The following is a 24,392-nucleotide window of genomic DNA, read 5'->3' on the forward strand; positions in this document are numbered from 1 at the left end:
AACTCAGCAATGTGGATAAGTTTAGTGGTGCATGATGTCCATCTGTAAATATTCTATAAACAACTGCTGAGAAATATTTGATTCCTCATTCAGTTACCAAGTCCTTTTACATACCTGCAAGTACTTAAGAGGACCTACTAAATTGTGAAGTCTTCAGAAAAACTTCAGTGGATATTAGTAGGTTTTATATCAGTAATTTGTTTATATTCATACAGCGATACAAAAGGTTTTATTTTTTTTTGAAACCAGAACATTTATTTTATGACTATTAAAATCCTTAAGATGAACTGGATGCTACAACAGCTAAAGTGGCCCTCTTGGGTTGATGTGTTATTCCTTCTAGGAATCCATGTCTGAATCTATGACAGTTTTAGGCACGGTAGTGCTTTGTCTCTAATTCTTGAATCCAGTTAAACTTCCTCTTGCACTTGGCAGAGTAGCCACATTTGCCACGGGTCAACTTCTGAAGGTGGTGGTATGCGCCTTACAGCTACAGGAGCGGCACAATGTGTTTGTCTAATTGTGACACTCTATAAAGGATGATGTTTTCTTTTGTTATCTTGCCTCTGCCCAACAAAAGATTTTTTTAAAAATATTTTAACTTTATTAAAGTATATATTTCCTTTTTTATGCTTGTCATCAGTTATTAAATTTTTCAATCCTTAGACATGTTGCCACCAACATAAAAACATGAAGGAATTATCTTTTTAGTAGTTCCTGTTTTATATCTTCTAGATCTGTGGCTGATTGTTTCTACTAGATTCAGTAATTAGTGTAACTTAATATCTCCCATGTTGTGGCTTATTTAAAGATAAGTTACAAGTTGATCATCTCAGAAAACTTAGCTGCTTGCTATAATGCTTTGGTGTTTTCTGTAATTAAGGTGGTTTTATGGTTTGGCCTTATTTGTGTAAGACCTTAGTAAATTAATTTTTGTGTGTATGTATGAAGGGAAGGCGTATGTTATGTGTGCTTGGAGGTCAGAGGACTTATGTATGTGTTCTGTGGATTGAACTCTGGTTAGCAGGCTTATGTTGCAAGTGCCATCTCATTGGCTGTTGGTCAGTATTTTTGTTTTTGAGACAGGGTCTTACACAGGCCCTGGCTGTGCTGCAATTCACTACATAGTTCAGGCTGGCCTTGAAATCACAGAGTTCCACCTGCCTCTGCCTCCGGAGTACTGGAATTAAATGCATATATATGGTCATGCCAGGCCCCTCTTGGAAAATTTTGACATAAACCATACTCTTTAAAACCTTGTGCCCATTTCTGATATTTTAACTTAAGTCAGTCCCCATATTCAGGTATAAAGTTATTGTCACCCAAGGTGCTTTCTCTTTTTGTTTAATTATATCTTTTTTGGGTGGTGTGGTAGTATTCATTTGTAACCCACACATACTGCCAGACTCCTTCCCTTGAAAAGGAAAAAGCATGCAATGGAGAGGATTTATCTGATGAATTCAAAACACTCATCAAAAGATATTGACTAAATTTAAGAGAACAGTGCACAGAGTGAAAAAAAATTAACAAGGAAGATAATAAAAAACTGGGAAATGACTCAGGCGAGTAATTGGTATGCAAGTATGAGGCCTGGTGTCTCATCTGTAATCCCAGCATGCAAAATGGAGACAGGGCTATCTGTCTATAAGGCATATAATCAGGTTTTGCCCCCTGCTACCTTATTTTCTCATTGTAAAAAAATGCATTTATTTGTGTGTGTGTGCGCGCGCGTGCACATGACAGGTGCACATGTACGGGTTATTGAACAACTTTGAAGAGTAAGTTTTTCTCTTTGCCACTAAATGGGCCCAATGGTTTGTAGCCAACTAAGCTATCTTACGGACTCTTTATTAAGCATTGCATGTTATCTTGTTACTGAGTGCAACTATGGGTAGGGAAAGTCAGTATGGTATAAGAGGTATGTAGAGTAAATTTTTATTAGAAACTGTTCATATCTTACGGGTAATAATGAAGTTTTGGTGTTTTATTACTATTCCCACTTTTCTTTTCACTCTTAGAAATCTGCAGTTCGACCTAGCCCCTCTCCGGAAAGGAGCAGCACAGGGCCAGAACTACCTGCCCCCACTCCGCTCCTTGTTGAGCAACATGGCGACTCCCCACGACCCCTTGCAGCAATCCCGTCCAGTCAGGAGCCAGTTAACCCCTCATCTGAGGCTTCCCCAACCCGGGGCTGTTCACCACCTAAGTCTCCTGAGAAACCTCCCCAGTCATCTTCCTCAGAGAGCTGCCCACCATCCCCTCAACCTACCAAACTTTCTCGGCATGCCAGCTCTTCTCCTGAAAGTCTTAAACCCACACCAGCTCCTGGGTCCCGTCGAGAGATTTCTTCTTCACCCACCTCTAAGAATCGCTCACATGGCAGAGCAAAGCGGGATAAATCTCATTCTCATACCCCTTCTCATAGAGCAGGGAGGTCTCGTAGTCCTGCCACTAAGAGAGGACGATCTCGGTCTAGAACCCCCACCAAGAGAGGTCACTCTAGGTCCCGGTCCCCTCAGTGGCGAAGGTCACGATCTGCACAGAGGTGGGGAAAATCTAGAAGTCCCCAGAGGCGTGGCCGATCAAGGTCTCCTCAGAGGCCAGGCTGGTCCAGGAGCAGAAATACCCAGAGAAGAGGCAGGTCTAGGTCAGCAAGACGAGGCAGATCACATTCTAGATCTCCAGCCACTAGGGGCAGATCCCGATCTAGAACGCCAGCTAGAAGGGGTAGGTCTCGGTCTAGAACACCTGCCAGGAGGAGATCACGATCCAGAACACCTGCCAGACGCAGGTCTCGGTCTAGAACACCAGCTCGCCGGGGCCGGTCTAGATCAAGAACACCCACTAGGCGCAGGTCTAGAACACGATCACCAGTTCGAAGGAGGTCTCGAAGTAGATCGCAAGCCAGGAGAAGTGGCAGGTCTAGGTCCAGAACACCAGCCAGGAGAAGTGGCAGGTCAAGGTCTAGAACACCAGCCAGGAGAGGGAGGTCACGGTCTAGAACGCCAGCCAGAAGAAGTGGTCGATCTCGGTCTAGAACACCAGCCAGGAGAGGGAGGTCACGGTCCAGAACGCCAGCTCGACGACGATCTCGCAGTAGAAGTCTTGTGAGACGTGGAAGATCTCACTCTAGAACACCACAAAGAAGAGGACGATCTGGCTCATCCTCAGAGAGGAAGAACAAATCTAGAACATCACAGAGGAGAAGCAGATCCAACTCAAGCCCAGAAATGAAAAAATCTCATGTTTCCTCAAGACGGAGCAGGTCTCTTTCTTCACCAAGATCCAAAGCAAAATCTTTGAGGCGAAGCCTTTCAGGTTCTTCTCCATGTCCTAAACAAAAGTCACAGACACCAACTAGGCGAAGTCGTTCTGGTTCTTCGCCACCTAAACAGAAGTCGAAAACACCACCAAGACAGAGTCGTTCAAATTCTCCTCAGCCTAAAGTAAAATCTGGAACACCACCAAGATCAGGGTCTGTAACAAACATGCAGGCTGAAGAATGCTCTACAACACCACAGAGACAGAGCCATTCTGAATCATCACCTGATGGTGAGGTGAAATCAAGGACCCCATCAAGACAAAGCTGCTCTGGGTCTTCTCCTCGAGTGAAATCTAGCACACCTCCAAGACAGAGCCCATCTAGGTCATCATCTCCACAACCCAAAGTGAAGGCAGTAATATCACCAAGACGAAGAAGCCATTCTAGCTCCTCTTCTCCAAGTCCTAGTAGAGTGACATCTAGGACACCTCAGAGAAAAAGCAGATCAGTATCTCCTTGCCCCAAGGTAGACTCTAGATTGTTAAGACATAGCCGTTCTAGATCCTCCTCACCAGATACCAAAATGGAACTGGGAACGCCACTGAGACACAGTCACTCAGGGTCTACATCACCGTATCCGAAAAGTATGCTCCAGACTCCACCAGATCAAAATCTTTCTGGATCAAAGTCACCCTGTCCCCAAAAGTCTAGGGATTCACCAACAGGAAGCTCTGGATCTTTTTCCCTCTGTCCAGGTGTAACCCCTAGTAGTATATTACCAGGAGAGAGCAGTTTTAGCTCCTCATTTGTGCAACAGAAAGGACAATCTCAAACTTGGCCAGACACTTCAAGTCCAGAAGTTAGGCAGATGCACTTGGAGTCTCCATCGCTGCAGAGCAAATCTCAAACATCTCCTAAGGGTGGTCTTTCCAGATCTTCATCTCCAGTAACTGAGCTGACAGCCAGATCGCCAGTAAAACAAGATAAAAGTGAACTATCAACAGATCCAAAGTTGAAGTCAGGAATGTCTCCTGAGCAAAATAAGACTAAACCTGACTCTAGCCTATATCCTTTAGTAGACTCTAAATCTCTTCTGGTACAGAGCAGATTGGAGCCTTCTGAATTAAAAGAGAGACTAGGTTTAATTGAAGAGGATGTTGCATCATCCTGTGTACTAAGAGACAAATTTAGTCCTACACAGGATAGGCCTGAGTCCTCCACAGTGCTGAAGGACACACCTAGAGTACTGTTAAAAGAAAGAAGTGGAGCTGGGTCACCTCCAGGCACAAGAGACCAAAAAATTTTGTTGCCTAATTCAAGTCAAGATGAATTAATGGAAGTAGAAAAATCTGAGCAACCTTTAAGCCAAGTTCTACCCACTTTATCTCCAGAACATAAAGAAATGTCTGCAAGTAACTTTGAGTCATCTCCTGAAATAGAAGAAAGCCCTGCTGTATTGTCTACACTTGATCAAAGCCAGTCACAGCCTTCAAAAGCAGCAGAAATCCCTGCAGTAGCTTCATGTTGGGTTGGGCCACAAGTTTCTCCAGAACATAAAGAACTATCTCATTCTCCCCCCAGGGACAATAGCTTTGAGTCATTAGAGTTTAGAAACTCAGGCCCTGTTTTAGAAGTAAATACTGATTTTTCTCCTGAGGTTAAAGAAGAATTGAATGGACCATTCCTTAATCAAACAGAAACAGATCCATCTCTGGACATGAAAGAACAGTCAACAAGGTCCTCCAGGCGCAGCAGTTCTGAGTTATCCCCAGAAATAGTGGAAAAGGTAGGAATATTTTCAAGTCAGAGTGTATCTTCACCCCTACTTGAGACTGTACAACAAAGAACACCTTCCAGAGAAAGAAGTAGTTCTGTGTCTTCTCCTGAACTGAAAGATGGTTTACCCAGAACCCCATCTAGGAGAAGCCGGTCTGGGTCTTCTCCAAGACTTAGAGATGGGTCTGGGACTCCTTCTAGGCATAGCCTATCTGGATCCTCTCCTGGGATCAAAGAAACACCTCAAACCCCATCCAGGGGACGAAGTGAATGTGACTCTTCTCCAGAACCTAAAGCATTGCCTCAGACTCCTAGAGCCCGAAGTCATTCTCCATCGTCCCCAGAACGTAATAACAAGAGTGTCACCCCTCAGAGAGAAAGAAGTGGGTCAGAGTCATCAGTAGAACAGAAAACTCTGACTAGGACCTCCCCTGGGCAAAGAAGTCGATCTGGGTCTTCCCAAGAGCTTGATGGAAAACCCAGTGTGTCCCCACAAGAAAGAAGTGAGTCAGACTCTTCTCCAGATTCTAAACCCAAGGCTCGAACTCCTCTCAGACAGAGAAGCCACTCCGGATCATCTCCAGAGGTTGACAGCAAATCTCGACACTCTCCTAGGCTCAGTAGGTCTGGCTCATCTCCTGAAATGAAAGAAAAGTCAAGAGTGCTACAGAGGGCTCAAAGCGGTACTGATTCTTCTCCTGAACACAAGATACCTGCTCCTCGGGCCCTGCCCAGGCGTAGTAGATCAGGTTCATCAAGCAAAGAGAGAGGCCCTTCCCCTGAAGGAAGCAGTAGTTCTGAGTCTTCTCCAGAGCATCCCCCCAAATCCAGAACTGCTCGAAGAGGCTCCAGGTCCTCAGTGGAGCCAAAGACAAAGTCCCGCACGCCACCTCGACGCCGGAGTTCTCGCTCATCTCCTGAGCTAACCAGGAAGGCTAGAGTCTCTCGAAGAAGCCGGTCTGCCTCCTCATCACCAGAAACCCGTTCTAGAACTCCACCAAGACGCAGAAGAAGTCCTTCAGTATCTTCACCAGAGCCAACTGAAAAGTCAAGGTCTTCAAGGAGGAGGCGCTCAGTTTCTTCTCCCCGTAACAAGACAACTTCAAGGAGAGGCCGGTCTCCTTCACCCAAACCTCGTGGACTCCAAAGATCCCGATCCCGCTCACGTAGAGAGAAAACCAGAACAACCCGACGTCGAGATAGATCTGGATCATCTCAGTCAACATCACGAAGAAGACAGAGGAGCCGGTCTAGGTCACGGGTTACTCGGAGACGGAGGGGTGGCTCTGGTTACCATTCAAGATCACCTACAAGACAGGAAAGTTCCCGAACCTCCTCTAGACGCAGAAGAGGCCGCTCCCGTACACCCCTGACCAGTCGGAAGCGATCTCGATCACGCACATCACCAGCTCCTTGGAAGCGCTCTAGATCTCGAGCCTCACCAGCTACTCATCGGCGATCCAGGTCCAGAACACCCCTGATCAGCCGACGTCGATCCAGATCTCGTACCTCACCCGTGAGTAGGAGACGGTCAAGGTCAGTGAATAGGCGTAGATCTCGATCAAGAGCATCTCCAGTGAGTCGAAGGCGATCCAGGTCCAGAACACCACCAGTAACTCGTCGTCGTTCAAGGTCCAGGACACCAACAACTCGCCGTCGCTCTCGTTCTAGAACTCCACCAGTGACTCGCAGAAGATCCAGATCCAGGAGTCCACCAGTAACCAGGAGACGATCTAGAAGCAGAACTTCACCTGTTACAAGAAGAAGATCAAGATCCAGGACATCCCCAGTCACCCGGAGAAGATCGAGGTCTCGAACATCTCCAGTCACCCGTAGGCGGTCCCGTTCCCGAACCTCTCCAGTGACAAGACGCCGTTCCAGGTCCCGAACTCCTCCAGCCATTCGGAGACGCTCTAGGTCTCGGACACCACTGTTGCCACGCAAGCGCTCTCGAAGCCGCTCACCACTTGCTATCCGCCGCCGTTCTAGGTCTCGTACACCTAGGGCAGCTCGAGGCAAGCGATCTTTAACAAGATCTCCTCCAGCCATCCGTAGGCGGTCTGCATCTGGAAGTAGTTCTGATCGCTCACGTTCTGCCACTCCTCCAGCAACAAGGAATCATTCTGGATCTCGGACACCTCCTGTAGCACTTAGTAGCTCTAGAATGAGCTGTTTTAGTCGTCCTAGCATGTCACCAACTCCTCTTGACCGATGTAGATCACCTGGAATGCTAGAACCCCTTGGAAGTGCTAGAACACCCATGTCTGTGCTCCAGCAAACTGGTGGCTCAATGATGGACGGTCCAGGTCCTCGGATTCCTGATCATCCAAGATCATCTGTTCCAGAAAACCATGCTCAGTCTAGAATTGCACTTGCCCTGACAGCCATCAGTCTTGGCACTGCCCGGCCACCTCCATCCATGTCTGCTGCTGGCCTTGCTGCAAGAATGTCCCAGGTTCCAGCTCCTGTACCTCTCATGAGCCTCAGAACAGCCCCAGCTGCCAACCTTGCCAGCAGGATTCCAGCAGCATCTGCAGCAGCTATGAACCTTGCTAGTGCCAGGACATCTGCTATTCCAGCATCTGTGAACCTTGCCGATTCACGAACACCTGCTGCTGCAGCAGCCATGAACTTGGCCAGCCCTAGAACAGCAGTGGCTCCTTCAGCTGTGAACCTTGCAGATCCTCGAACCCCTGCAGCTTCAGCTGTGAACCTAGCAGGAGCTAGAACACCAGCTGCATTAGCAGCTTTGAGTCTCACAGGCTCTGGGACACCTCCAACTGCTGGAAATTATCCCTCCAGTTCCAGAACACCCCAGGCTCCAACCCCCGCAAACCTGGTGGGTCCTCGATCTGCGCATGGCACAGCTCCTGTGAATATTGCTGGCTCTAGAACCCCTGCAGCTTTGGCTCCCACAAATCTCTCCAGTTCCAGGATGGCTCCAGCATTGTCTGGTGCAAATCTCACCAGTCCCAGGGTGCCCCTTTCTGCTTATGAGCGTGTCAGTGGCAGAACCTCACCTTTATTGCTTGATCGAGCCAGGTCCAGAACACCACCATCTGCCCCAAGCCAGTCTAGAATGACCTCTGAGCGTGAGAGGGCTCCTTCCCCTGCTTCAAGAATGGTCCAGGCTCCTTCCCAATCTCTTCTCCCTCCTGCACAGGATCGGCCTCGGTCACCTGTGCCATCTGCTTTTTCAGACCAATCTCGTTCAATTGCCCAGACCACTCCTGTAGCAGGGTCTCAGTCCCTTTCATCCGGGACTGTAGCAAAGTCCACATCCTCTGCTAGTGACCACAATGGCATGCTTTCTGGCCCTGCCCCTGGGGTATCCCATGCTGAAGGTGGGGAGCCACATGCCTCTACTGGGGCCCAGCAGCCTTCTGCATTGGCTGTTCTGCAACCAGCCAAGGAACGTCGGAGCTCTTCCTCCTCTTCATCATCATCTAGCTCCTCCTCCTCTTCATCTTCATCTTCGTCATCCTCCTCTTCCTCTGGCTCCAGTTCTAGTGACTCAGAGGGCTCCAGCCTTCCTGCTCAACCTGAGGTGGCACTGAAAAGGTGAGGGAATTAAGGGTTCTAAGGAGAAGGGACTCGAGTGGGGGAGTCGGGAGGGAGAAACCTTGTCACAGGCACTTGGCTTTGAGAAAGTATGGGGGACCTTGGCCTTCAAGCTGGGAGTAGAAAGAATGCTGGGTGGGGGCTTTGTGGGGAGGAATGGGACAGATAAAAATCTCCAAAGGTTAATTCTCCAGAGGATAATGATAAGTTTTCCATCTCTACAGAGGACAGAACTAGAGGAAATGGACTTAATTTTACAGCAGGAGGGATGGCAGTTAGACCTCAAGAGGAACTCCCTGGGCTGGAAGGATCTTCAGAGGTCATCCCATCCCTCTCCCTGCCTCCAGGCAGGACGGCCCCTCCCCAGCCAACCTGCACTCACAGGGGCCTCCCCAAGCTGCGGCTCTCCAAGGAAGGAGATCACCCAGCTTCAGCTTCCACATCTGAGTCCAGGGGCCTTAATCCTTCATCAGGGACATTCTTGAGGTTTAACCTTGATCCCTTGTGCTTCGGGCCCCAGCCTGTTGCTTGTGTTAGCAGAGGTTTGGTCAGCTCTGTGCCACTGCTCCAGAGAAGTGCTCACTGGCCTGCCTTCGTGGTTTCCCAGGGCCTTTCAGGCACCCCTCCCCCACTGCCGTTCCTCCAGGCCAAGGAAGGTAGGGTTGGGGTTGGGGCATCTTGTCTCCTTGTGACACCTTTCTTCTCTCACAGGGTTCCCAGCCCCACCCCAGTCCCAAAGGAGGCTGTTAGAGAGGGACGCCCTCAGGAACCAACCCCGGCCAAAAGGAAGAGGCGCTCTAGCAGCTCCAGTTCCAGCTCCTCCTCCTCCTCATCCTCCTCCTCTTCCTCTTCTTCCTCCTCTTCCTCTTCCTCTTCTTCCTCTTCCTCTTCCTCCTCCTCTTCTTCCTCCTCTTCCTCCTCCCCCTCCCCTGCTAAGCCTGGCCCTCAGGCATTACCCAAACCTGCAAGCCCCAAGAAGCCACCCCCTGGCGAGAGGAGGTGAGTGCTTTCTTGCCTGTTGTGGAAGGGGGGTTGGGGTGAGTTCTCCAGAAAAGGGACCCTGGGTGAGGTTCCTGCTGGGGTGCCTCGAGTGGACGTCTGTGTTTGGTTGTAAGGGAGACGGAGTGCCGGACTCCTCCCATTCTCCCACAGTGTTGTATTCTGGTCAAGGGCTGCACTATCCAACTGAGGTCCCAGGCCATATCTTGGGAAGTCATAGGATTCTTCTCCCTCTCCCCTCCCCTGACAAGCAGCCTGCTCCCAGAGGTTCTAGCTCTAAGTCTCCCCATTGCTGCTGCAGGGCTCTGGTCTGGCCACCGTCATCTCCTCCCGACTCTGTCCACAGCCTCCTCCCTGTCTCCCTGCCTCCACGCCATTCTCTTCCACACGTAGCCAGAGGGATCTTTCTAAAACGCACATCTGGTTACTTCCCTTCACTCCACAAATCCTTCCGGAACGCCCTGTGGCCTGCAGGATAAAGTGCCACCTCTGCGGGAATGGCGTGTGAGGCTCTTCGCCAGCTGCCCTTGCCCGCCCTGTGCTCCTCCTGCCCGCCCCCACACATGCCCCGTGCTCCGGCCATACCCAGCGCCTTGCAGTCTAAGGAGAGCCCCATGCCTTTGGACATGCTGTTCCTTCTGCCTGGGATTTCCTTGTCTGCCTGGTGAACTCGTTCTGCAAGACTGCATTCAAACAGCACCTCCGAGAAGACTGCCCTGCCATTTCCCTGTCCTGCCCAGGTCCCCATCCTTGCTCTGGATCCCCAGGCCCATGTATATCCATCCTGCTGGGCTGTTTTCTGTGTAGGGGGCATGTGTGCCTTCATTGTTGAACTCCATTACTACCAAACAAAATTCTTCCAAGGGCAGGGACTCTTTTATCTTTGCATCCCCCGCTGCACCCTTGTGCCCTGTCCACTGGGGCACTCGGTGGATGGTGTGCGGGCGGATGGGTGAGTGCGGAAAAAGGTGGGTCTGAGGCTGGCCCTGTGTGGTGTGAGGTTTGGTGGTCAGGACCTGGGTGGGTGGTCCTGAATGCTTGGCTGGTGGGTTTGGGAGGATGTGGTGCTATAGAGGCCTACTCTGCTCTCTAGGTCTCGCAGTCCTCGGAAGCCAATAGACTCCCTTCGGGATTCCCGATCCCTCAGTTACTCACCTGTTGAGCGTCGACAGCCCTCGCCCCAACCCTCACCAAGGGATCAACAGAGGTAGGGCCTATAGCAGGTGCTAGCATCTTGGCTTATCTAGCCACCTTAATTTGTAAGCAAAAGATTTTGGTACTGTTCTGAGACCTAATTTTCTCTTGTAGCAGTGAGCGGGTTTCCTGGAGAGGCCAGCGAGGGGACAGTCATTCTCCTGGCCACAAGAGGAGGAAGGAGACACCTAGTCCCCGGTCTAACCGTCACCGCTCCTCCAGGTGTGTTCCTTATAAATCTGGCCCTTCTGAGAGCTAGTAGTAAGTTGGCACAGGGATATTTGTAGTGATCCAAAAAGCCAAACTTGGTGACCAGTCTTCTCTGTTCCAGGTCTCCATAATCTGGATTCCACACCTCATACTCTGGAGACATGAGTATTCCTCATTTTCCCAGAAGAATCACGGGAGGAATCTTGTATGCCTTCCCTTGAACCTTGGCAGCATCTTGAGGGGAGAGCTCCCCCCATCCCCTTTTTTTTGTTCCTGTGAAATGTTGATCTCTGTGAGTTTTTCCTGGTTCATGTGTTTTGGGGGGTGGAGTGGGAGGGAATGTTAGTTTAGGGAGGGAAGGGCACAGCTCAGGACATCTAGGATTGTGATGATCCAGGGAACTAGTCCTCCGAATTCTAGGGTGACTGATGGTTTGGGGACTTGGTAAGTCAACACGACTTTGAAGAAGGAGCTGAAGTTGGTTGGCCCTGCTGCACCCCCTTAACAAGGTTGTAAGACCCTCCCCCCCCAACTTTGTTTCTTAAGGCATTTTGGTTTTTTAAAATCTGTACAGCAAAAAGCAACTTTTCTGTCAAATAAAAATGAGAAATGAGTTGTCTGTAGACTTTACTTGTGGGTAAGAGCCCTTATTTAAAAACGAACAAGAGGAAACAGCCAGTAGACAGCCAAATCTTTTTTTTATTGGGGGAATGGGTTTCTAGGGGGTAGGCCTGGGGCCCTCACTGCACAGCTTGTTCATTGGCACTGCCTCCAGAATCCTGTGGCTTCATCACATCTGGAAGCTCCGGAGGGCTGGAGAAGGGTTCAATACGCAGCGCTTCAAAGGTGTCATCTGTGGAAGGGAAAAGAGTTATAGAAGATTCTGAATGAGAAGTTTCCTTCCTCACTTGAAATATCCAAGGCTTTGCCTAACTGTATCTGTCCTCAGAGGCCTCTGACCCCATTACGTGTATAGAACCCAAGAATATCACCTTCCACCAAAAAGAAGTGACTTCCCTCTTTGAAACAGTCTGAAAGCACCAAGCAGGCATTATGAACGAATACATATTCATTGGCCTCTTTCAAAATACTGGGTATTACCATTGTTGTTAATTGCTTATTTTGAGTCCAGGTCATATACCTCATACTGGCCTCAAATTTGCTAATGTAGCCACAGCTAGGATTATGTGCGTATGTCATACCTAGGTTTTTTTTTAATGCAGGACTGGGGAATCACACCCTCAAGCTTCATGCCTGCAAGTAATATTTTATCACCTTTAGCCTTCCTTTTTCTCAGTGCCCACTGTTAGCACAAAACAAATGACCCCAATCCCTGTCTTTTATGCTTGTGTCCACCTGGAAACTCCCGGCTGTCAGTGGTAAAACTAGGAAAGAAGAGGGGCTTGACCAAGAAGTCAAGGATATGGACAAGGTACCATGTGTGCACTCGGACCCAGGTGCTTTCTATTAAGAGCACTATGCACAATTAACCATTCTGGCCACACATGCTAGTGGTGCAGAAGCTAAGAAACTGATCATCAGCCAAGTGGTGGTGGTAGTATACACCTTTAATCTGAGATGTTGGAATGCCAAGGTCTCATGGAGAAACTTCTGGGAATTCTGGGGAGACCAAAAAAAAAAACAACAAAAAACAAAAAAAAACAAAAAAAAAAAACTGACCTCTATCACTTACAAAACTAGAAGTCTACAATGATTGTTCTTAACTTTATTATTTCCCTCATTCCTGTTACTTAAGTGCCATTTGCCAAACCTTCCTAATAGTTAAATGCTGTGTTAATAAGCTTGCTTTATCCTTCAGCATGGACATTTGAGTGGCAGAGAGGAAGGGAAGGCAACCCAATTAGGTCCAGAAACCTAATGCTGTCAGCTGCTTCCAGAAGTGCTTCTGTAAATCCTATCATAACACATTCCATTTGCCAGAAGGGTGCTAAACTTTGGTCCTGAGTCCTGTCCATATCTAATGCCGTATCAGGAGTTGTGAAAATACAAATCGCTGCCCTTAACTTTGACATAACTATAAAATTATGTTAGCTTCCAGGGTCCTAGATTTTGCTTGGAGAAAAAGGATGACTTGAGACACCACAGCTTTATCTTAGCTTAAGAAGCAGACAAACTACATTTGTTTTCCCCATAAAATTCTTTAAGGGAAAAAAAAAAAAGAACCAGACAAACTGTATTTTTAGCATCAAGAGCCCATATAAAAAGGGAGCCTGTCCAGCCTGTGAATCTTCACCAGCCCTATTAAGTCTCATTGCTTCACAGGAAGTTAGTTACCTAGGGGCAGATAACTCTCATACTTATGGGACTTATGATAAAAGGATATTTGCGGAGGGCCCTACTTGGGGTGTGTATGGAGAAGGGAATTCCAGACAGGGTGGGGCAGAGAGAAATTGGCTAAACAAATGGATGTAGCTTGGTGAGATGAGATTAAGTACAAAAACTAAGTATAACTAAACTATACTTTCCCATCTTAGCCCCTGGTCAGAGTTCTTTACTTTCATGTATGTATGTTTGCCAATGAAGGTCAAAGGCATTGGGTTTTCTGGAGCTGAAATTATGGACAGTTGTAAACTGCCATGTGAGTACTGGGAACTAACACCCAGGTCCCCTGCAAGAGCCAGTAGTCTTAATTTTTCCTACATTTTCTTCCTCATATACATAGTCCAAGCCCCAGGACCACCCCTGCTTAAATTCTCAGAGGCAAAGGATACAATTATTAAATCCCTACCTGCCCCGGCTGTCCTGGAACTCCTTCCGTAGACCAGGCTGGCCTTAGCACAGGATTAAAGGCATGCACCACTGGTATACGTGATCTAACTTCCCCAGCTCACTTCACAAATCTGGTACAATTTGTCTGGGTGTGTAGCACACATCTTTAATCAGCACTAGGAAGTTGGAGACAGAGGCAGGCAGATCTCTGATGAGTTAGAAATAATTTGCTAAATATAGCCTGGCTGTATCTAGCTCCAGCCATCTAGGTGCATTATAGTCTGCCTGCCATCCATAGCATAGCACTTTATTGTCTTGGCTTCCAAGTCTGCAAAGTGAAGACAATGGCCTCACAGTACTACTAAGAAAAGATTAAGTGGGTTCGGTGGTGAACTCCTTTAATTCTAGCACTTGGGAGGGAGAACAAATTTCAAGCCAGCCAGGACTAAACTCTGAATCTAAAACACAATCTAGATTTATATATCTGTCTAAAAAAACAAAAAACGATGAGGTGTGACAAGGCCAAGTACTCAATAAATCCTGTTACATGTGGCTGGTACCAGGAAACCTGTAAGTTATTTTTAATCTCCATACCTTCTGTTTGTTCCAATTTTTTTTTTTTTTTTTGGTTCTTTTTTTCGGAGCTGGGGACCGAACCCAGGGCCTTGCGCTTCCTAGGTAAGCGCTCTACCACTGAGCTAAATCCCCAGCCCTTGTTTCAACTTTTTAAAATTATTTATATGTGTGGGCATTTTGTCTGCATGTAAGTCTGCTCTGTGTACATGCCTGGGGCTTGAGGACACTGAAGTGGGCTTCAGTCAAGTCTCCTGGACATAGAATTATAGTTCTGACCTAGAATGGAACCCAACTCCTCCGGAAGGGAAGCCCTTAAATTGCTGAGTTATGTGTCTAATCCCCAGGCTTTGCTTTTTAACAAGGAAACAAATACCTCATGCTCTTTGTGGACTGAAAAGGCATTTCTTGAAAGCTCAGAGGAAGATAAAGGCTTCCCAAAGTTCCTCTTCTTTGGATGCTACCATCCAGGTTGGCCATCTTACCTGCTCGAAAGGCCAGGCCCACTGTGGCTGGGGCCTGTGGCCTTGCTGTCTGACTGGTGAAGCCACATTCGCCCAGAGTTTTTCCATCATCAAGGAGCTGGTCGTCCTGAAGAGAGAAGTAGGATTTGGGGAGAGGTCCTAAAGGAACGTGTCCCAAAGAGCCCATTGGTCAGGAACTTAAGGAGAGTCACCCCTACATATAAAACACATATTCTAGGACTATATCCAAGAATTTCCAAATGTGGCTGCACTGATGGTGCACAGCAGTTAAAAGCTCAGGCAGAGAATCCCAAGGACATTTTCTAGCACCCATATAGACTGGTTCACAGTTCCACTTCCGTGGATCTGATCCCTTTGGCCTCCAAAGCACCTGGACCCACATATGGGTAGGTACCACACAAAATTAAAACTCACAAGGGCTCTGGATTGGGTTTTCCAAGCTCTCTAGAGCTTGGAAATCTAATTTAAAAAGGTGGCTTGATTTTCTTTGAGAAAAGAACTCATACAGTATTTTCTCGAACTTCTGAGCCTCTGACTTCCACCTCCCAAATAGGATTATTGCCCAGTTTTTCCAACCTGGTGATCTAACCTAGGCTTCCATGCAAGCTATGTTAACACTCAACAGAGTTGCATCCCTGACTCCTAGCAAATCTCTCTTTTTAAAATCAACCTTAACCTTAAAATGGGAATTGCTGGAATTCCCATCTCATACATAGGTCAGCTGGAAGTTTTAATAACCTAGAGAGGCATAGAAAGCAGCACTAGGAACACTATGTGGTTCCTAGAACAGCAGTAGGGTCTTTCAAGCAAAAGCCCAATGGGTATGAGAGAGAAAAGCCCCTTGGAGACAGGAATCCAGGTTCTAATCTGGAGCAAAAGGTTAGCTCCCGTTTACAGATAATTAGCTCAATATACTTAGCTTACTAACATCATGCTTCTGGGAAACTTGAATCGATCGGGTTTGGGGCATGAGGTTCCAACTCCACAGCCTGGTTTACTGAAAATTGGAGCTGGCTTCTAAAGTAAAAAGGTGAGCTTGAATGCGAGGTGATTCTAGAACATCAGAAGACTGGCAAGGGTAAACACTGGTTGGGTGAATCACTGGTGGGATCTTGACCTATCTTCTAGACAACACTTGCATTCCTCGAGTTCCACCCCACCCTCTGACACTGGGATCCCGGTGGGCTCCCGGCAGGCCGAGGGTGGCTAGCAATGAATAAACACCCTGGCTCTGCCACGGCCTTCGGCTGCGTAAGATTATCGAGGCCTCGGTTTCCCCAACCGTTGAGCAAGTCGGCCTGGCAGGGCGGGGCGGCTGCCCGGGGATCCGATGCCGCTGGCCTTTCCGTACGATCAACAGACCCCCTTGTTAAGCGTCCTGCCTGGCCTCCACGCGCGCAACCGCCACGCCCGCCCCTCGCACCTTGTACAGCCGCTGCTCCTCTGGCGGCCGCTTGAGGATGCCCTCGACGATGCGCTTCAGTTCGAACACCGTGCTCGACTCCTTGGCGTCCGTAAAGATGGTGGTCTTGTGGCGCCGGATCATGAGAAACACGTCCTGAGGACGGCGAGCCCGCGTCAGCGTTAGCCCGCGGCCCCCGGCGTGGCCCCGGAGCCCCCGCCGCCCCCGGCCCCGCGCCCCTCCCCCCCGCGCCCGCTCACCATCCCGGCGGCTGCTTCTGGCTCGACGCGCCGGCGCGGCCGCGCTCCGCCCCTTCCCGGCAGCCTAAGCGCGACCCAGAGTGCTCTGCGCGGCCCCGCCCGCCCCGCCTCCCTCATCCCGCAGCCCCTCCCACGCCATCGCGGCCATCTTAAGCGATCTGGAAGATACTTCCTGTGCGTGGCCGCCATCTCGGTGTTTGGGCTGTAGGTGGTTATATGTTGAGGCCCTCACGGATCATGCTTTGGGGCGTAGGGAGTGAGTCACGGAGAGCGATTCATGCGCATCTGCCATAAACAAATTTTATCTGCAATTATGCCTGTGCACCAGTTACATGCAACGCTTGGGGAGGCCAGGAGAGGGCGTCGGGTTCTCTGGTCGTGTAGGGTGCTGGAAATCCAACCTAGCTGGCTGCTGAAACAGCAGCCAGTCCTCATAATCATCGAACCATCTCTCCGGTCCACATTTATTTATGGGTCAAGCTCATGCAGGGATTGTGAAGGGGTAACTTTACAGCCATTTTGAGATAGTTTACAATTTTTGGATCTTATCACCACTGTGTAATGTCCTCATCCAGCTTCAGGCTCGGGTCTAAGGATTTATTAAATCCAATCCAGCCATGAGTGTGTGGCCCGTTAGGAGGCAGAGGAAGCTATTGCCTTTAGAGACTGGTGCTGTAGTTATTAGGGTCAACCCTAACTAGTCTTGGCCACCTGGTCCCAGTACACCAACTAAAAAGTGTTAATAGTGAAAAGCAGGGATAGATTTACTTAATGTGGCCATAGGAAGAGGTCCAGCGATTCTCCCAAGTCTGCTGAGGAGTTCTTGAAAGGGGTTTAAACCGAAATGGAGCAAGTAAGCAGTGCTAAGCAAGGTATGGCCCACCATTTGACTGTCCTTCTACAAGATGGTATGATGAGCTGTGACATCTGTTTCAGGGCAAGACCTTCCTTTTTCCAACATGAGACTCCTGGGAAAATCCTGATTACTTGGGGACCATTGTTTTAACAGTCTTTTTTTTTTTTTCTTTTTCTTTTTTTCGGAGCTGGGGACCGAACCCAGGGCCTTGCGTCTGCTAGACAAGCGTTCTACCACTGAGCTAAATCCCCAACCCTGTTTTAACAGTCTTGAGAAGGCTAGGTTGATTCTACAACAGACTTCAAATTGGCAGTTAAGGAGACTAGGCCTAAAAACTGGGCAAGCCCAGGCAAGTCATTTACTAGTAGAAAAAACCCCAGGCTCCAGCCTTCACACCCAGGTAATGGAATGCCACCTGTCCTGAGGCAAGGACAATGGGTCAGCAGCAGTTTCCAGACTTCCTCAATAACAGTTCCCAGACCTCCCCAGCAAGTTTCCAGCCCCCACACCCTACTGTAATGGTTTGTCCGTCGAGATGGAACCAACAGATTAACATAGAGGTCATCTACCCCAGAATTCCCTAATGTCCTTTAATTCAGGCCTGCCTGCAAGCTCACTTGGATGTCTCTATCTTGGTAGTGGGAGACCCCAGCATACCAGACTTCTGCAGAATAAAACACTCTGCGTTTACATACTGTTTGAATCCGGGGTATCATTCTTTGCTGAATCATGGACACTTACTGTGTTATAGCCAAAGAGGGGTGGGGGACACAAGGACAATGGCTCTTTGGATGATCTTTATTCTTTCCAGTACCAGGTACATTTCCTGGGGTTGAAGAAGACAGGATAGTGTCCCCTTTATCCAGGAGCCTAGGTTAACAGCCTACCTTCCCTCCTAGATTCAGTCCCCAGAGGAGTCCGTAGACTTGATTTTTCAGGCCCTTGGAACATTGATATGTGCCATCCTATAAGATCAAAGGCCTTCTCAACTTTCTGCCAGAGGTGTGCAACCATCAGAGTCCAATTTCAGACAAGACTGGTGGGTGGCTCTAAACGCCACATAGCTTTGAAGTTGTAGAATCCTGGAGAATGGTCCGTCTGAGCTTGGTAGGGAGGTAGGAACAAAGTGCTAACTAGCTGTGTTTGGAGCAAGTTTTGACGGTACTTACCAGGCTGGCCTTGAACTCAGGAGTTACCACACCTATCTAGAGTGAGCATGGCTCATTCCAATCCTATTATAATACTAAATTCGCTGCTAGAGGCATTCCCGCCCTATTTTAAATGATATGTTTGTGTGGGGTCTGTGCATTCGAGTGTCATGCTTGGGGAGGCCAGAGGTTCCCTGTAGCTAGAGTTACAGGTGGTTGTGGGCTGATGGCTGTGGGTGATGAGAATTGAACTCAAGTCCTCTGCAGAGCAGTATGTACTGTTTTGACCAATGGGCTCCTACTTATTTATGTATTTATGTATGTATGTATGTATGTATGTATGTATGTATGTATGTATGTATGTATGTATTTAGCCTGGGCTGGCCTTGAACTCTTGATTCTTCTACCTCAAACCTCCTGACTGAGTGCTAGGATCACAGGTATATACCACAACTTCCTGTTCTTCCTTTTTGAGACAAGGTCTCACTATGTACTCCTGGCTAGCTTGGAACTCTCCATATAGTATAAGCTGGCCTTGAGTTTACAAGACTTACAGAAATCCTCTTGCCCCACCCTTTTATGATTTTAACATGCATTGGGACTGAAGAGATGAATCAGTCCCCACAGTCACAGAAATGATTGCTCTTGTAGAGTTCCCAGTGTTCACAGCAGGTGGCTAACAACTGCTTGCAACTCCAGCTCCAGGGGATGTGACAGCTCTGGCTTCTGTGGACACCTGCACTCATGCACACAGACACACTTGTCCACATAATTAATAAAAGCCACTCGGAACACAGCTTTAATTCCAGTACTCAGGAGGCAGAGGGAGGTGAATCTCTGTGAATTCAAGGCCAGCCTGGTCTACATCGTTCCAGTCCAGCTAAGGTGACAAAGTAAGACAGTCTTCCAAGTTTTCTTTCAAAAAAGTGCAGCTGCGAAGCATGATCTCAAACTGTACATTTTCAAGAATTCACCTCTTCATGTGACAAGTCTTTCTGGTATTAACTTCGGTGTGTGTGTAGTTGCTGGGAATTGAACTCTTGACCTCTGGAAGAGCAATCAGTGCTCTTAATCACTGAGCCATCTCTCCAGCCCTTGGTGAATTTTCCAATAAATACCCCTTTCTCTTTTTTTCTGTTAGACTCTAAGGGAAGCTCCCCCAGGGCTCTCATCTGCTAAAAGCAATCAAGGTCATTTGTTTCCTGTCTGCTGGCCTGGTTTGCATTAGACTGGTGACTGTCAAAACTTGCTCCCAAGGTGACCCTACAGCTTTGGGCAGTTAACCTCATCCTAATTTTTCTTTTTTTTCTTTTTTTTTGGTTCTTTTTTTCGGAGCTGGGGACCGAACCCAGGGCCTTGCGCTTCCTAGGTAAGCGCTCTACCACTGAGCTAAATCCCCAGCCCCCATCCTAATTTTTCTTAATGAGAGAATAGGAGGCTGGAAAGATGGCTCAGCAGTTAGAAGCACTGGGCGCTTTTTCCAAAGGTCCTGAGTTCAATTCCCAGCAACCACATGGTGGCTTACAACCATTTGTAATGGGATCCGATGCCTTCTTCTGGTATGCAGGTGTACATGCAGATAGAACAACTCACATTAAAACAAAAACAAAAAGCCATAAGAAAAGAGAACAGGATTGGGGGTTTAGACAGTAGTTAGCAGGTTTGCCTAGCATGCATGCATGAGGCTTTGGTTTCAGTATAGGGGTTGGGAGAATTAACAAGTCTATGAAATTTTTCTTTATGTCTTCAGACAGGGTCTCGAGTAGCCCAGGCTGGCTTTAAACTTTCTGTGTAGCCGAGGATGACATTGAACATCTGATCCTCCTGCCTCCACCTCACCTCCCAAGTGCTGGGGTTATAGAGGAATGTATCATCGTGCTCAGTTTTGTGGGGTTCTGGAGCTCAAACCTTGGGCTTTCTGAATTCCAGCAACTGAAGTACATCCCCCGGCATCAGAAAGCCCCTCTGAGACTTTCCCTAAGGGAACACTGATTTGTTATTTGAGCTAGTAGCCTCTGGCTCCTTGGGAAGCCTGTGAAATCTCTCCCCCATCGTGTGCAGCATCCCTCATTGGTCTTCAGTGCAATCCTAGCCTCCGAGTCTCCCATCCTGTCAGCTGGTGGATCAGGCTTGCAATGAAGGACTGTAGCCGCCAGTGGATCGGCTGCAGCTGATCAGAGCTTCTGGTAGTTTCAGCAGGATGGTCACAGCTTGGATCTGGCCTTGCTGTCAGAAAAGACGCAACCTAGAGACCTGAGATCTGTGCCTCACTGTCTACTACATGCACTGACAATCCACAGATGGGCTAAGAAGCCAGATAAGGAGACGTCCTTGGAGAAAGCAAGGGACATCTGAAAAGCTGACTGCCTAGGGATGAACCCTGACCTGCCACCCTGCCAGTTGTGACCAGTCTCAGGTGTGAGTTTGGGCCAATAGGAAACCCACAGCTTTGATGTAGTGGGGCAGTGCGTCTCCTCCCTCCCCTCATTCAAGCACGTATCACATAAGCTGTGGTGTTGTTAATGGGTCCTTCTTCTCTGCTCCTAGAATCTCTTAGGCTACCTGATCGGTCATACAGAAGAATTAACAGGCTGTCTGAATTGGAATTCATGACTTATATCACAGTACACCCAAGGCCCCGAGGTTGTTCTCTTCAGGGTTTCCTCGTGCACTACCCTCTTAGGCTTCCAGGAGGACTGCTTGACTGGCCCAGGCAAGGATGACAGTGGTGGTAGGTAACGGAGAAGGGCATGAGCTGATGCACTTGCAGTGACATCATGAGCAATCAGGATTTTCTCCACAGCAGCCCAGGGTCCTGCCATACACATGCACGTGGACATTTGTAGGTTGCCTTGCAATAATTATGAACTTCCCTGAGCACACTCATTCTTCATCACCCGCCAGAGGTGGGCCAGTCCTATGATTTAGTGGGCTGTTCTCAGCCTGGAGCTCTGCTCCTATACAATCTCTTCCTTGGGGCCAGTGAATACAGTCCGCAGGATTCCTAGCATTCAGGGTGAGACCGGAGAAGAGGAAGCCGGGGAAGAGTCAGACACGCTCAGGCCTTTGGTCATTCACCACATTTCTGCCTCCTCATCGCTAAGCTCCCGAAAGATGGTTTGATGTTCTCTGGGTCCCACATAGTTTCTGTTCTCTCGGACACTCTAGGAGCTCAGCTCTCTCTATCAACAATGAGTGGTACTGGGCTTCCTGAGCCTGGGATGTGACAATAGGCCATATATATATATATATATATATATATATATATATATATATATATATATATATATGTGCCATGTAATAAATTGCCACAAAGGTAGCAGCTTAAAACAACATAAATTTATTAAATCTAAAAATTTATGGATTAAAAGTTTGGGCAGCTCAGTTGTGTCCTCTGTTGAGGGCTTAGAAGATGAGGGTTGGGGGGGGACTATATCCAGACTCTGGGGTATTGGCAGAAAGAGGTTCCTGGTGGTCACAGACTTCTCTCTCCCCATTGGCTGTCAGTCAGCTCCTGGCCCCCTCCACCTTCACAATCTGCAAAGGAGATTCTCCCTGGTGGAGAGTTCCTGTTAGGGTTCAAATCTACCTCCACGAAACAAAGGGCATACAGGTCAGACAAGCCAAATCCTCGCCAAAAGGAGAGGGCAGAGTGTGACTGCAGGGCACGCACAGTAAATCCCTGAGTGACAGAAGACGGCCCTGCAGGAGGAAAGGAGGGAAGGGGATAGGAGATGGACTCCGAGCGTCTTTCCTATAAGAAAGGGGAGCATGGGATGGGCCAAGAAGCTCTAAATTCACATCATCAAACCCACCAGCATCAGAGGCTCAGGCGAGCCTGGATCCAGGGACTATACTTGGCCACGTTGGTATAGACACCTGGACGGTTGGGCAGGGCACAGCCCTTACCCCAGCTCACCACACCCACCAGGACCCAGCGTCCAGACTCCATACAGGTCAGGGGTCCTCCAGAGTCACCCTGCAGGAAAAAGGCGAGCTTATGTTATGGCGCTTGCAAGGCCACTTTCCAGGTTCAGTTCCCTGGGGCTTTAGGTTGGGAGTCTGCAAACTCCTCCGTCCTGGAGTCTAGGGAGGTAAGCGGTTGGGGAACCAATTCCAGAGGCTGAGGTAGCAGACAGACCTGGCAGGCATCCTTGTGGCCTCTGCGGTAGCCAGCACACAGGTTTCCTGGTAGCACTATGCGCTCACTCTTGGGCACGTTGGCACCCATGTGGTAGAGGCGGTCACAGGCTCGAGAGTCCAGCAGTGGCACCCTCACTCCTTGCAGGGGTCTCCCCTTTGGGAGTGGTACTGAGGGAAGAGGGACAGATTCGAGACTCAGGAGACAGGACAGCGTGGAAAAATGGAAAAATGAGCAGGAGGGTCTGATTTGCAAACCAAAACTCCTTGGTTCCAATAGAAAGGAGGTTTGGGCTCATGACTGGGTCTCGCACTGGGACTGTGAAAGACCAGGATTCACAGAGGGAGGAGAAAGGGATGCCCGAGGCCGCCATAACCTGACTATAAGCTTTACCTCCTGGGCTAAGGCTACCCCAGCCAGTGACCCAGCATGGAGACCCTGGTGGTGGATGGGACCCCGGTGCAGGCAGGCAGACAGGCTGGATGCGGGCACTCAGGGACACTGGGTGACTCAGCTGCAGCAGTGCCAGGTCACCACGGGCCTCATCCTCAGAGTAGTCAGGAGGCAGCAGCACCCGCAGCACAGGAACCAAGAGTTCATAGGATGATGTGACATCCAGACTCAGCGCCCCGAGGAGCACACTGTATTCTGATGGCAGGACCCGCCTGCGGAACAGACACGGGCTGCTGACAGTACCCGGATCGTGGGCCTGTCGGGAGCCGGCCCTGCCCACTCCTCCCCAGGCAGTGCTTCCCCCTGTCTTTCCTGGAGCTGGACTAGTGAGTGAGCACTGACCTGGAGAAGCAGTGACCTGCCGTCAACACCCACTGGGGTGCAATGAGTGACCCTCCGCACACATGCGCTCCACGGTGCTGAATGCTTGTTTGCCACGGCCACTCTCCATCCTGAGCGTCCCGCCCCCCAACGATCCGACTGGACATACGGGGCTGCCCACAAGCTGTGACAGGACCGGAAAGGGCACTGAGGGTCGGCTGGGACTTGGGGGTCTGGGAAGTAGGTGTAGGAAGGGGGACAGGGCCGAACTGAGGAGGAAGTGGTTCCCAACCTTCCTTACCTGCACACTCCTGCATCCTGGCCCCTGCAGGAGGAAGCAGGCAAGGGACTGGATTAGGGATTTGGTGCCAGGTAACAGAGCCTAGGTCAGCGATTAGATTAGGTAGAAGGTGGAACATATTTGTTACACCGACCTCATGCTAAGCTTCTGTGCCATGGGTAGCCTCCACCACCCTCCCCAGAGCACTGGGAGGCTGGAGGTGGGACTTCAGCACTACGCACAGCACACCACATTCACACCCAGATTTGGTGAGCCCAAGGGCAGTGCTACAGAGTATCTGTGCCTTGGAATAAAGACCAGATGCCCCACAATGCTCTAGGGACACCAGGTTCCAGGAGAGGTGAGGTAAGCAGCCTAAAGTCTTCAAGGAGGCACCCCTAACCCTCACCCCTACTCACCTAGCACCACCAGGAGCAGGATCTGGAGGTGGGAAGCATCCCTCATTGTCTCTTCAGGAACAGCCTGGTGCAGGCAGCTTGGTCTCTGGTCTGGAAGTGGCAAGGAGCATTCTAGGCTAGGGGGCACGTCCTACCTAGCCCCGAACCTCTGTGGCTGGAACCCTGGAGCCTCACCCTTTGGTCCCCATCTTTCATTTCCTAATGCCCTTTGGGTCCAGCTCTCACCCTTGAAGCCTGGTGTCCTCTCTGATGGGGTCAGGGGAGAGCCCGGGGGCTTAAAAGACAGAGGAGGTGGGAGGCCCTGGTAATTATCAAGGCCAAG

The 24,392-nt window shown here is 49.2% G+C and overlaps 3 protein-coding genes across 20 annotated transcripts in view; 1 reads left to right on the forward strand and 2 right to left on the reverse strand.

Annotated features, from left to right (window-relative positions):
* Srrm2 (serine/arginine repetitive matrix 2) overlaps window positions 1–11,632 on the forward strand; it is a 33,327-nt gene extending 21,695 nt beyond the window's left edge. For 5 of the 14 annotated variants that reach the window (XM_087571407.1, XM_087571405.1, XM_087571406.1 and 2 more), the window contains 5 exons: window positions 2,019–8,599; window positions 9,311–9,598; window positions 10,692–10,805; window positions 10,907–11,014; window positions 11,124–11,615. In XM_087571407.1, coding sequence (XP_087427533.1) covers window positions 2,019–8,599; window positions 9,311–9,598; window positions 10,692–10,805; window positions 10,907–11,014; window positions 11,124–11,133 — 7,101 coding nt within the window. In that variant the 3' untranslated portion in view covers window positions 11,134–11,615. 14 annotated transcript variants of the gene reach the window in all.
* A 49-nt stretch (window positions 11,633–11,681) lies between these two features.
* Window positions 11,682–16,508, reverse strand: Elob (elongin B). Of its 4 annotated transcripts, none has more exons than XR_015631103.1 (5): window positions 16,453–16,508; window positions 16,214–16,348; window positions 14,791–14,896; window positions 13,752–13,908; window positions 11,682–11,855 (listed from the first exon to the last, which is right to left on the reverse strand). XR_015631103.1 is itself a non-coding variant. In XM_087574630.1 (4 exons), exons 2-4 carry the CDS (start codon window positions 15,758–15,760, stop codon window positions 11,743–11,745), a joined length of 261 nt encoding a protein of 86 aa, XP_087430756.1. In that variant the 5' UTR covers window positions 15,761–16,348; window positions 16,453–16,508; the 3' UTR covers window positions 11,682–11,742. The 4 variants fall into 4 exon arrangements, 2 of the variants coding, with proteins under 2 accessions (XP_087430756.1, NP_112391.1); XR_015631102.1 differs by having other exon boundaries at window positions 14,682–14,896; XM_087574630.1 differs by lacking the exon at window positions 13,752–13,908 and having other exon boundaries at window positions 15,719–16,348.
* Window positions 16,509–21,775: 5,267 nt separating this feature from the next.
* Window positions 21,776–24,318, reverse strand: Prss33 (serine protease 33). Of its 2 annotated transcripts, XM_087573555.1 has the most exons (7): window positions 24,071–24,318; window positions 23,673–23,696; window positions 23,393–23,555; window positions 22,991–23,262; window positions 22,598–22,767; window positions 22,272–22,435; window positions 21,776–22,158 (listed from the first exon to the last, which is right to left on the reverse strand). In XM_087573555.1, exons 1-6 carry the CDS (start codon window positions 24,114–24,116, stop codon window positions 22,277–22,279), a joined length of 834 nt encoding a protein of 277 aa, XP_087429681.1. In that variant the 5' UTR covers window positions 24,117–24,318; the 3' UTR covers window positions 21,776–22,158; window positions 22,272–22,276.
* Between the last annotated feature and the right edge of the window lie 74 nt (window positions 24,319–24,392).

This window comes from Rattus norvegicus, chromosome 10, assembly GCF_021556685.1.
Source record: "Rattus norvegicus strain SHRSP/BbbUtx chromosome 10, alternate assembly SHRSP_T2T, whole genome shotgun sequence".
Taxonomy (NCBI): domain Eukaryota; kingdom Metazoa; phylum Chordata; class Mammalia; order Rodentia; family Muridae; genus Rattus; species Rattus norvegicus.

What these genes read in the sequence shown, in the direction of transcription:
- Elob (NM_031129.3), bottom strand. An exon ending in AGGAGCAGCGGCTGTACAAG is followed by an intron (nt 14,897 to 16,213) that starts GTGCGAGGGGCG and finishes TTCTCTCTTCAG; the next exon opens with GACGACCAGCTCCTTGATGA. An exon ending in GGGCCTGGCCTTTCGAGCAG is followed by an intron (nt 11,856 to 14,790) that starts GTAAGATGGCCA and finishes TCCCTTCCACAG; the next exon opens with ATGACACCTTTGAAGCGCTG.
- Prss33 (XM_087573555.1), bottom strand. Translation starts at nt 24,116, where the DNA reads ATGAGGGATGCTTCCCACCTCCAGATCCTGCTCCTGGTGGTGCTAG. An exon ending in CCTGCTCCTGGTGGTGCTAG is followed by an intron (nt 23,697 to 24,070) that starts GTGAGTAGGGGT and finishes TTCCTCCTGCAG; the next exon opens with GGGCCAGGATGCAGGAGTGT. An exon ending in GCCACAAGGATGCCTGCCAG is followed by an intron (nt 22,436 to 22,597) that starts GTCTGTCTGCTA and finishes TTTTTCCTGCAG; the next exon opens with GGTGACTCTGGAGGACCCCT.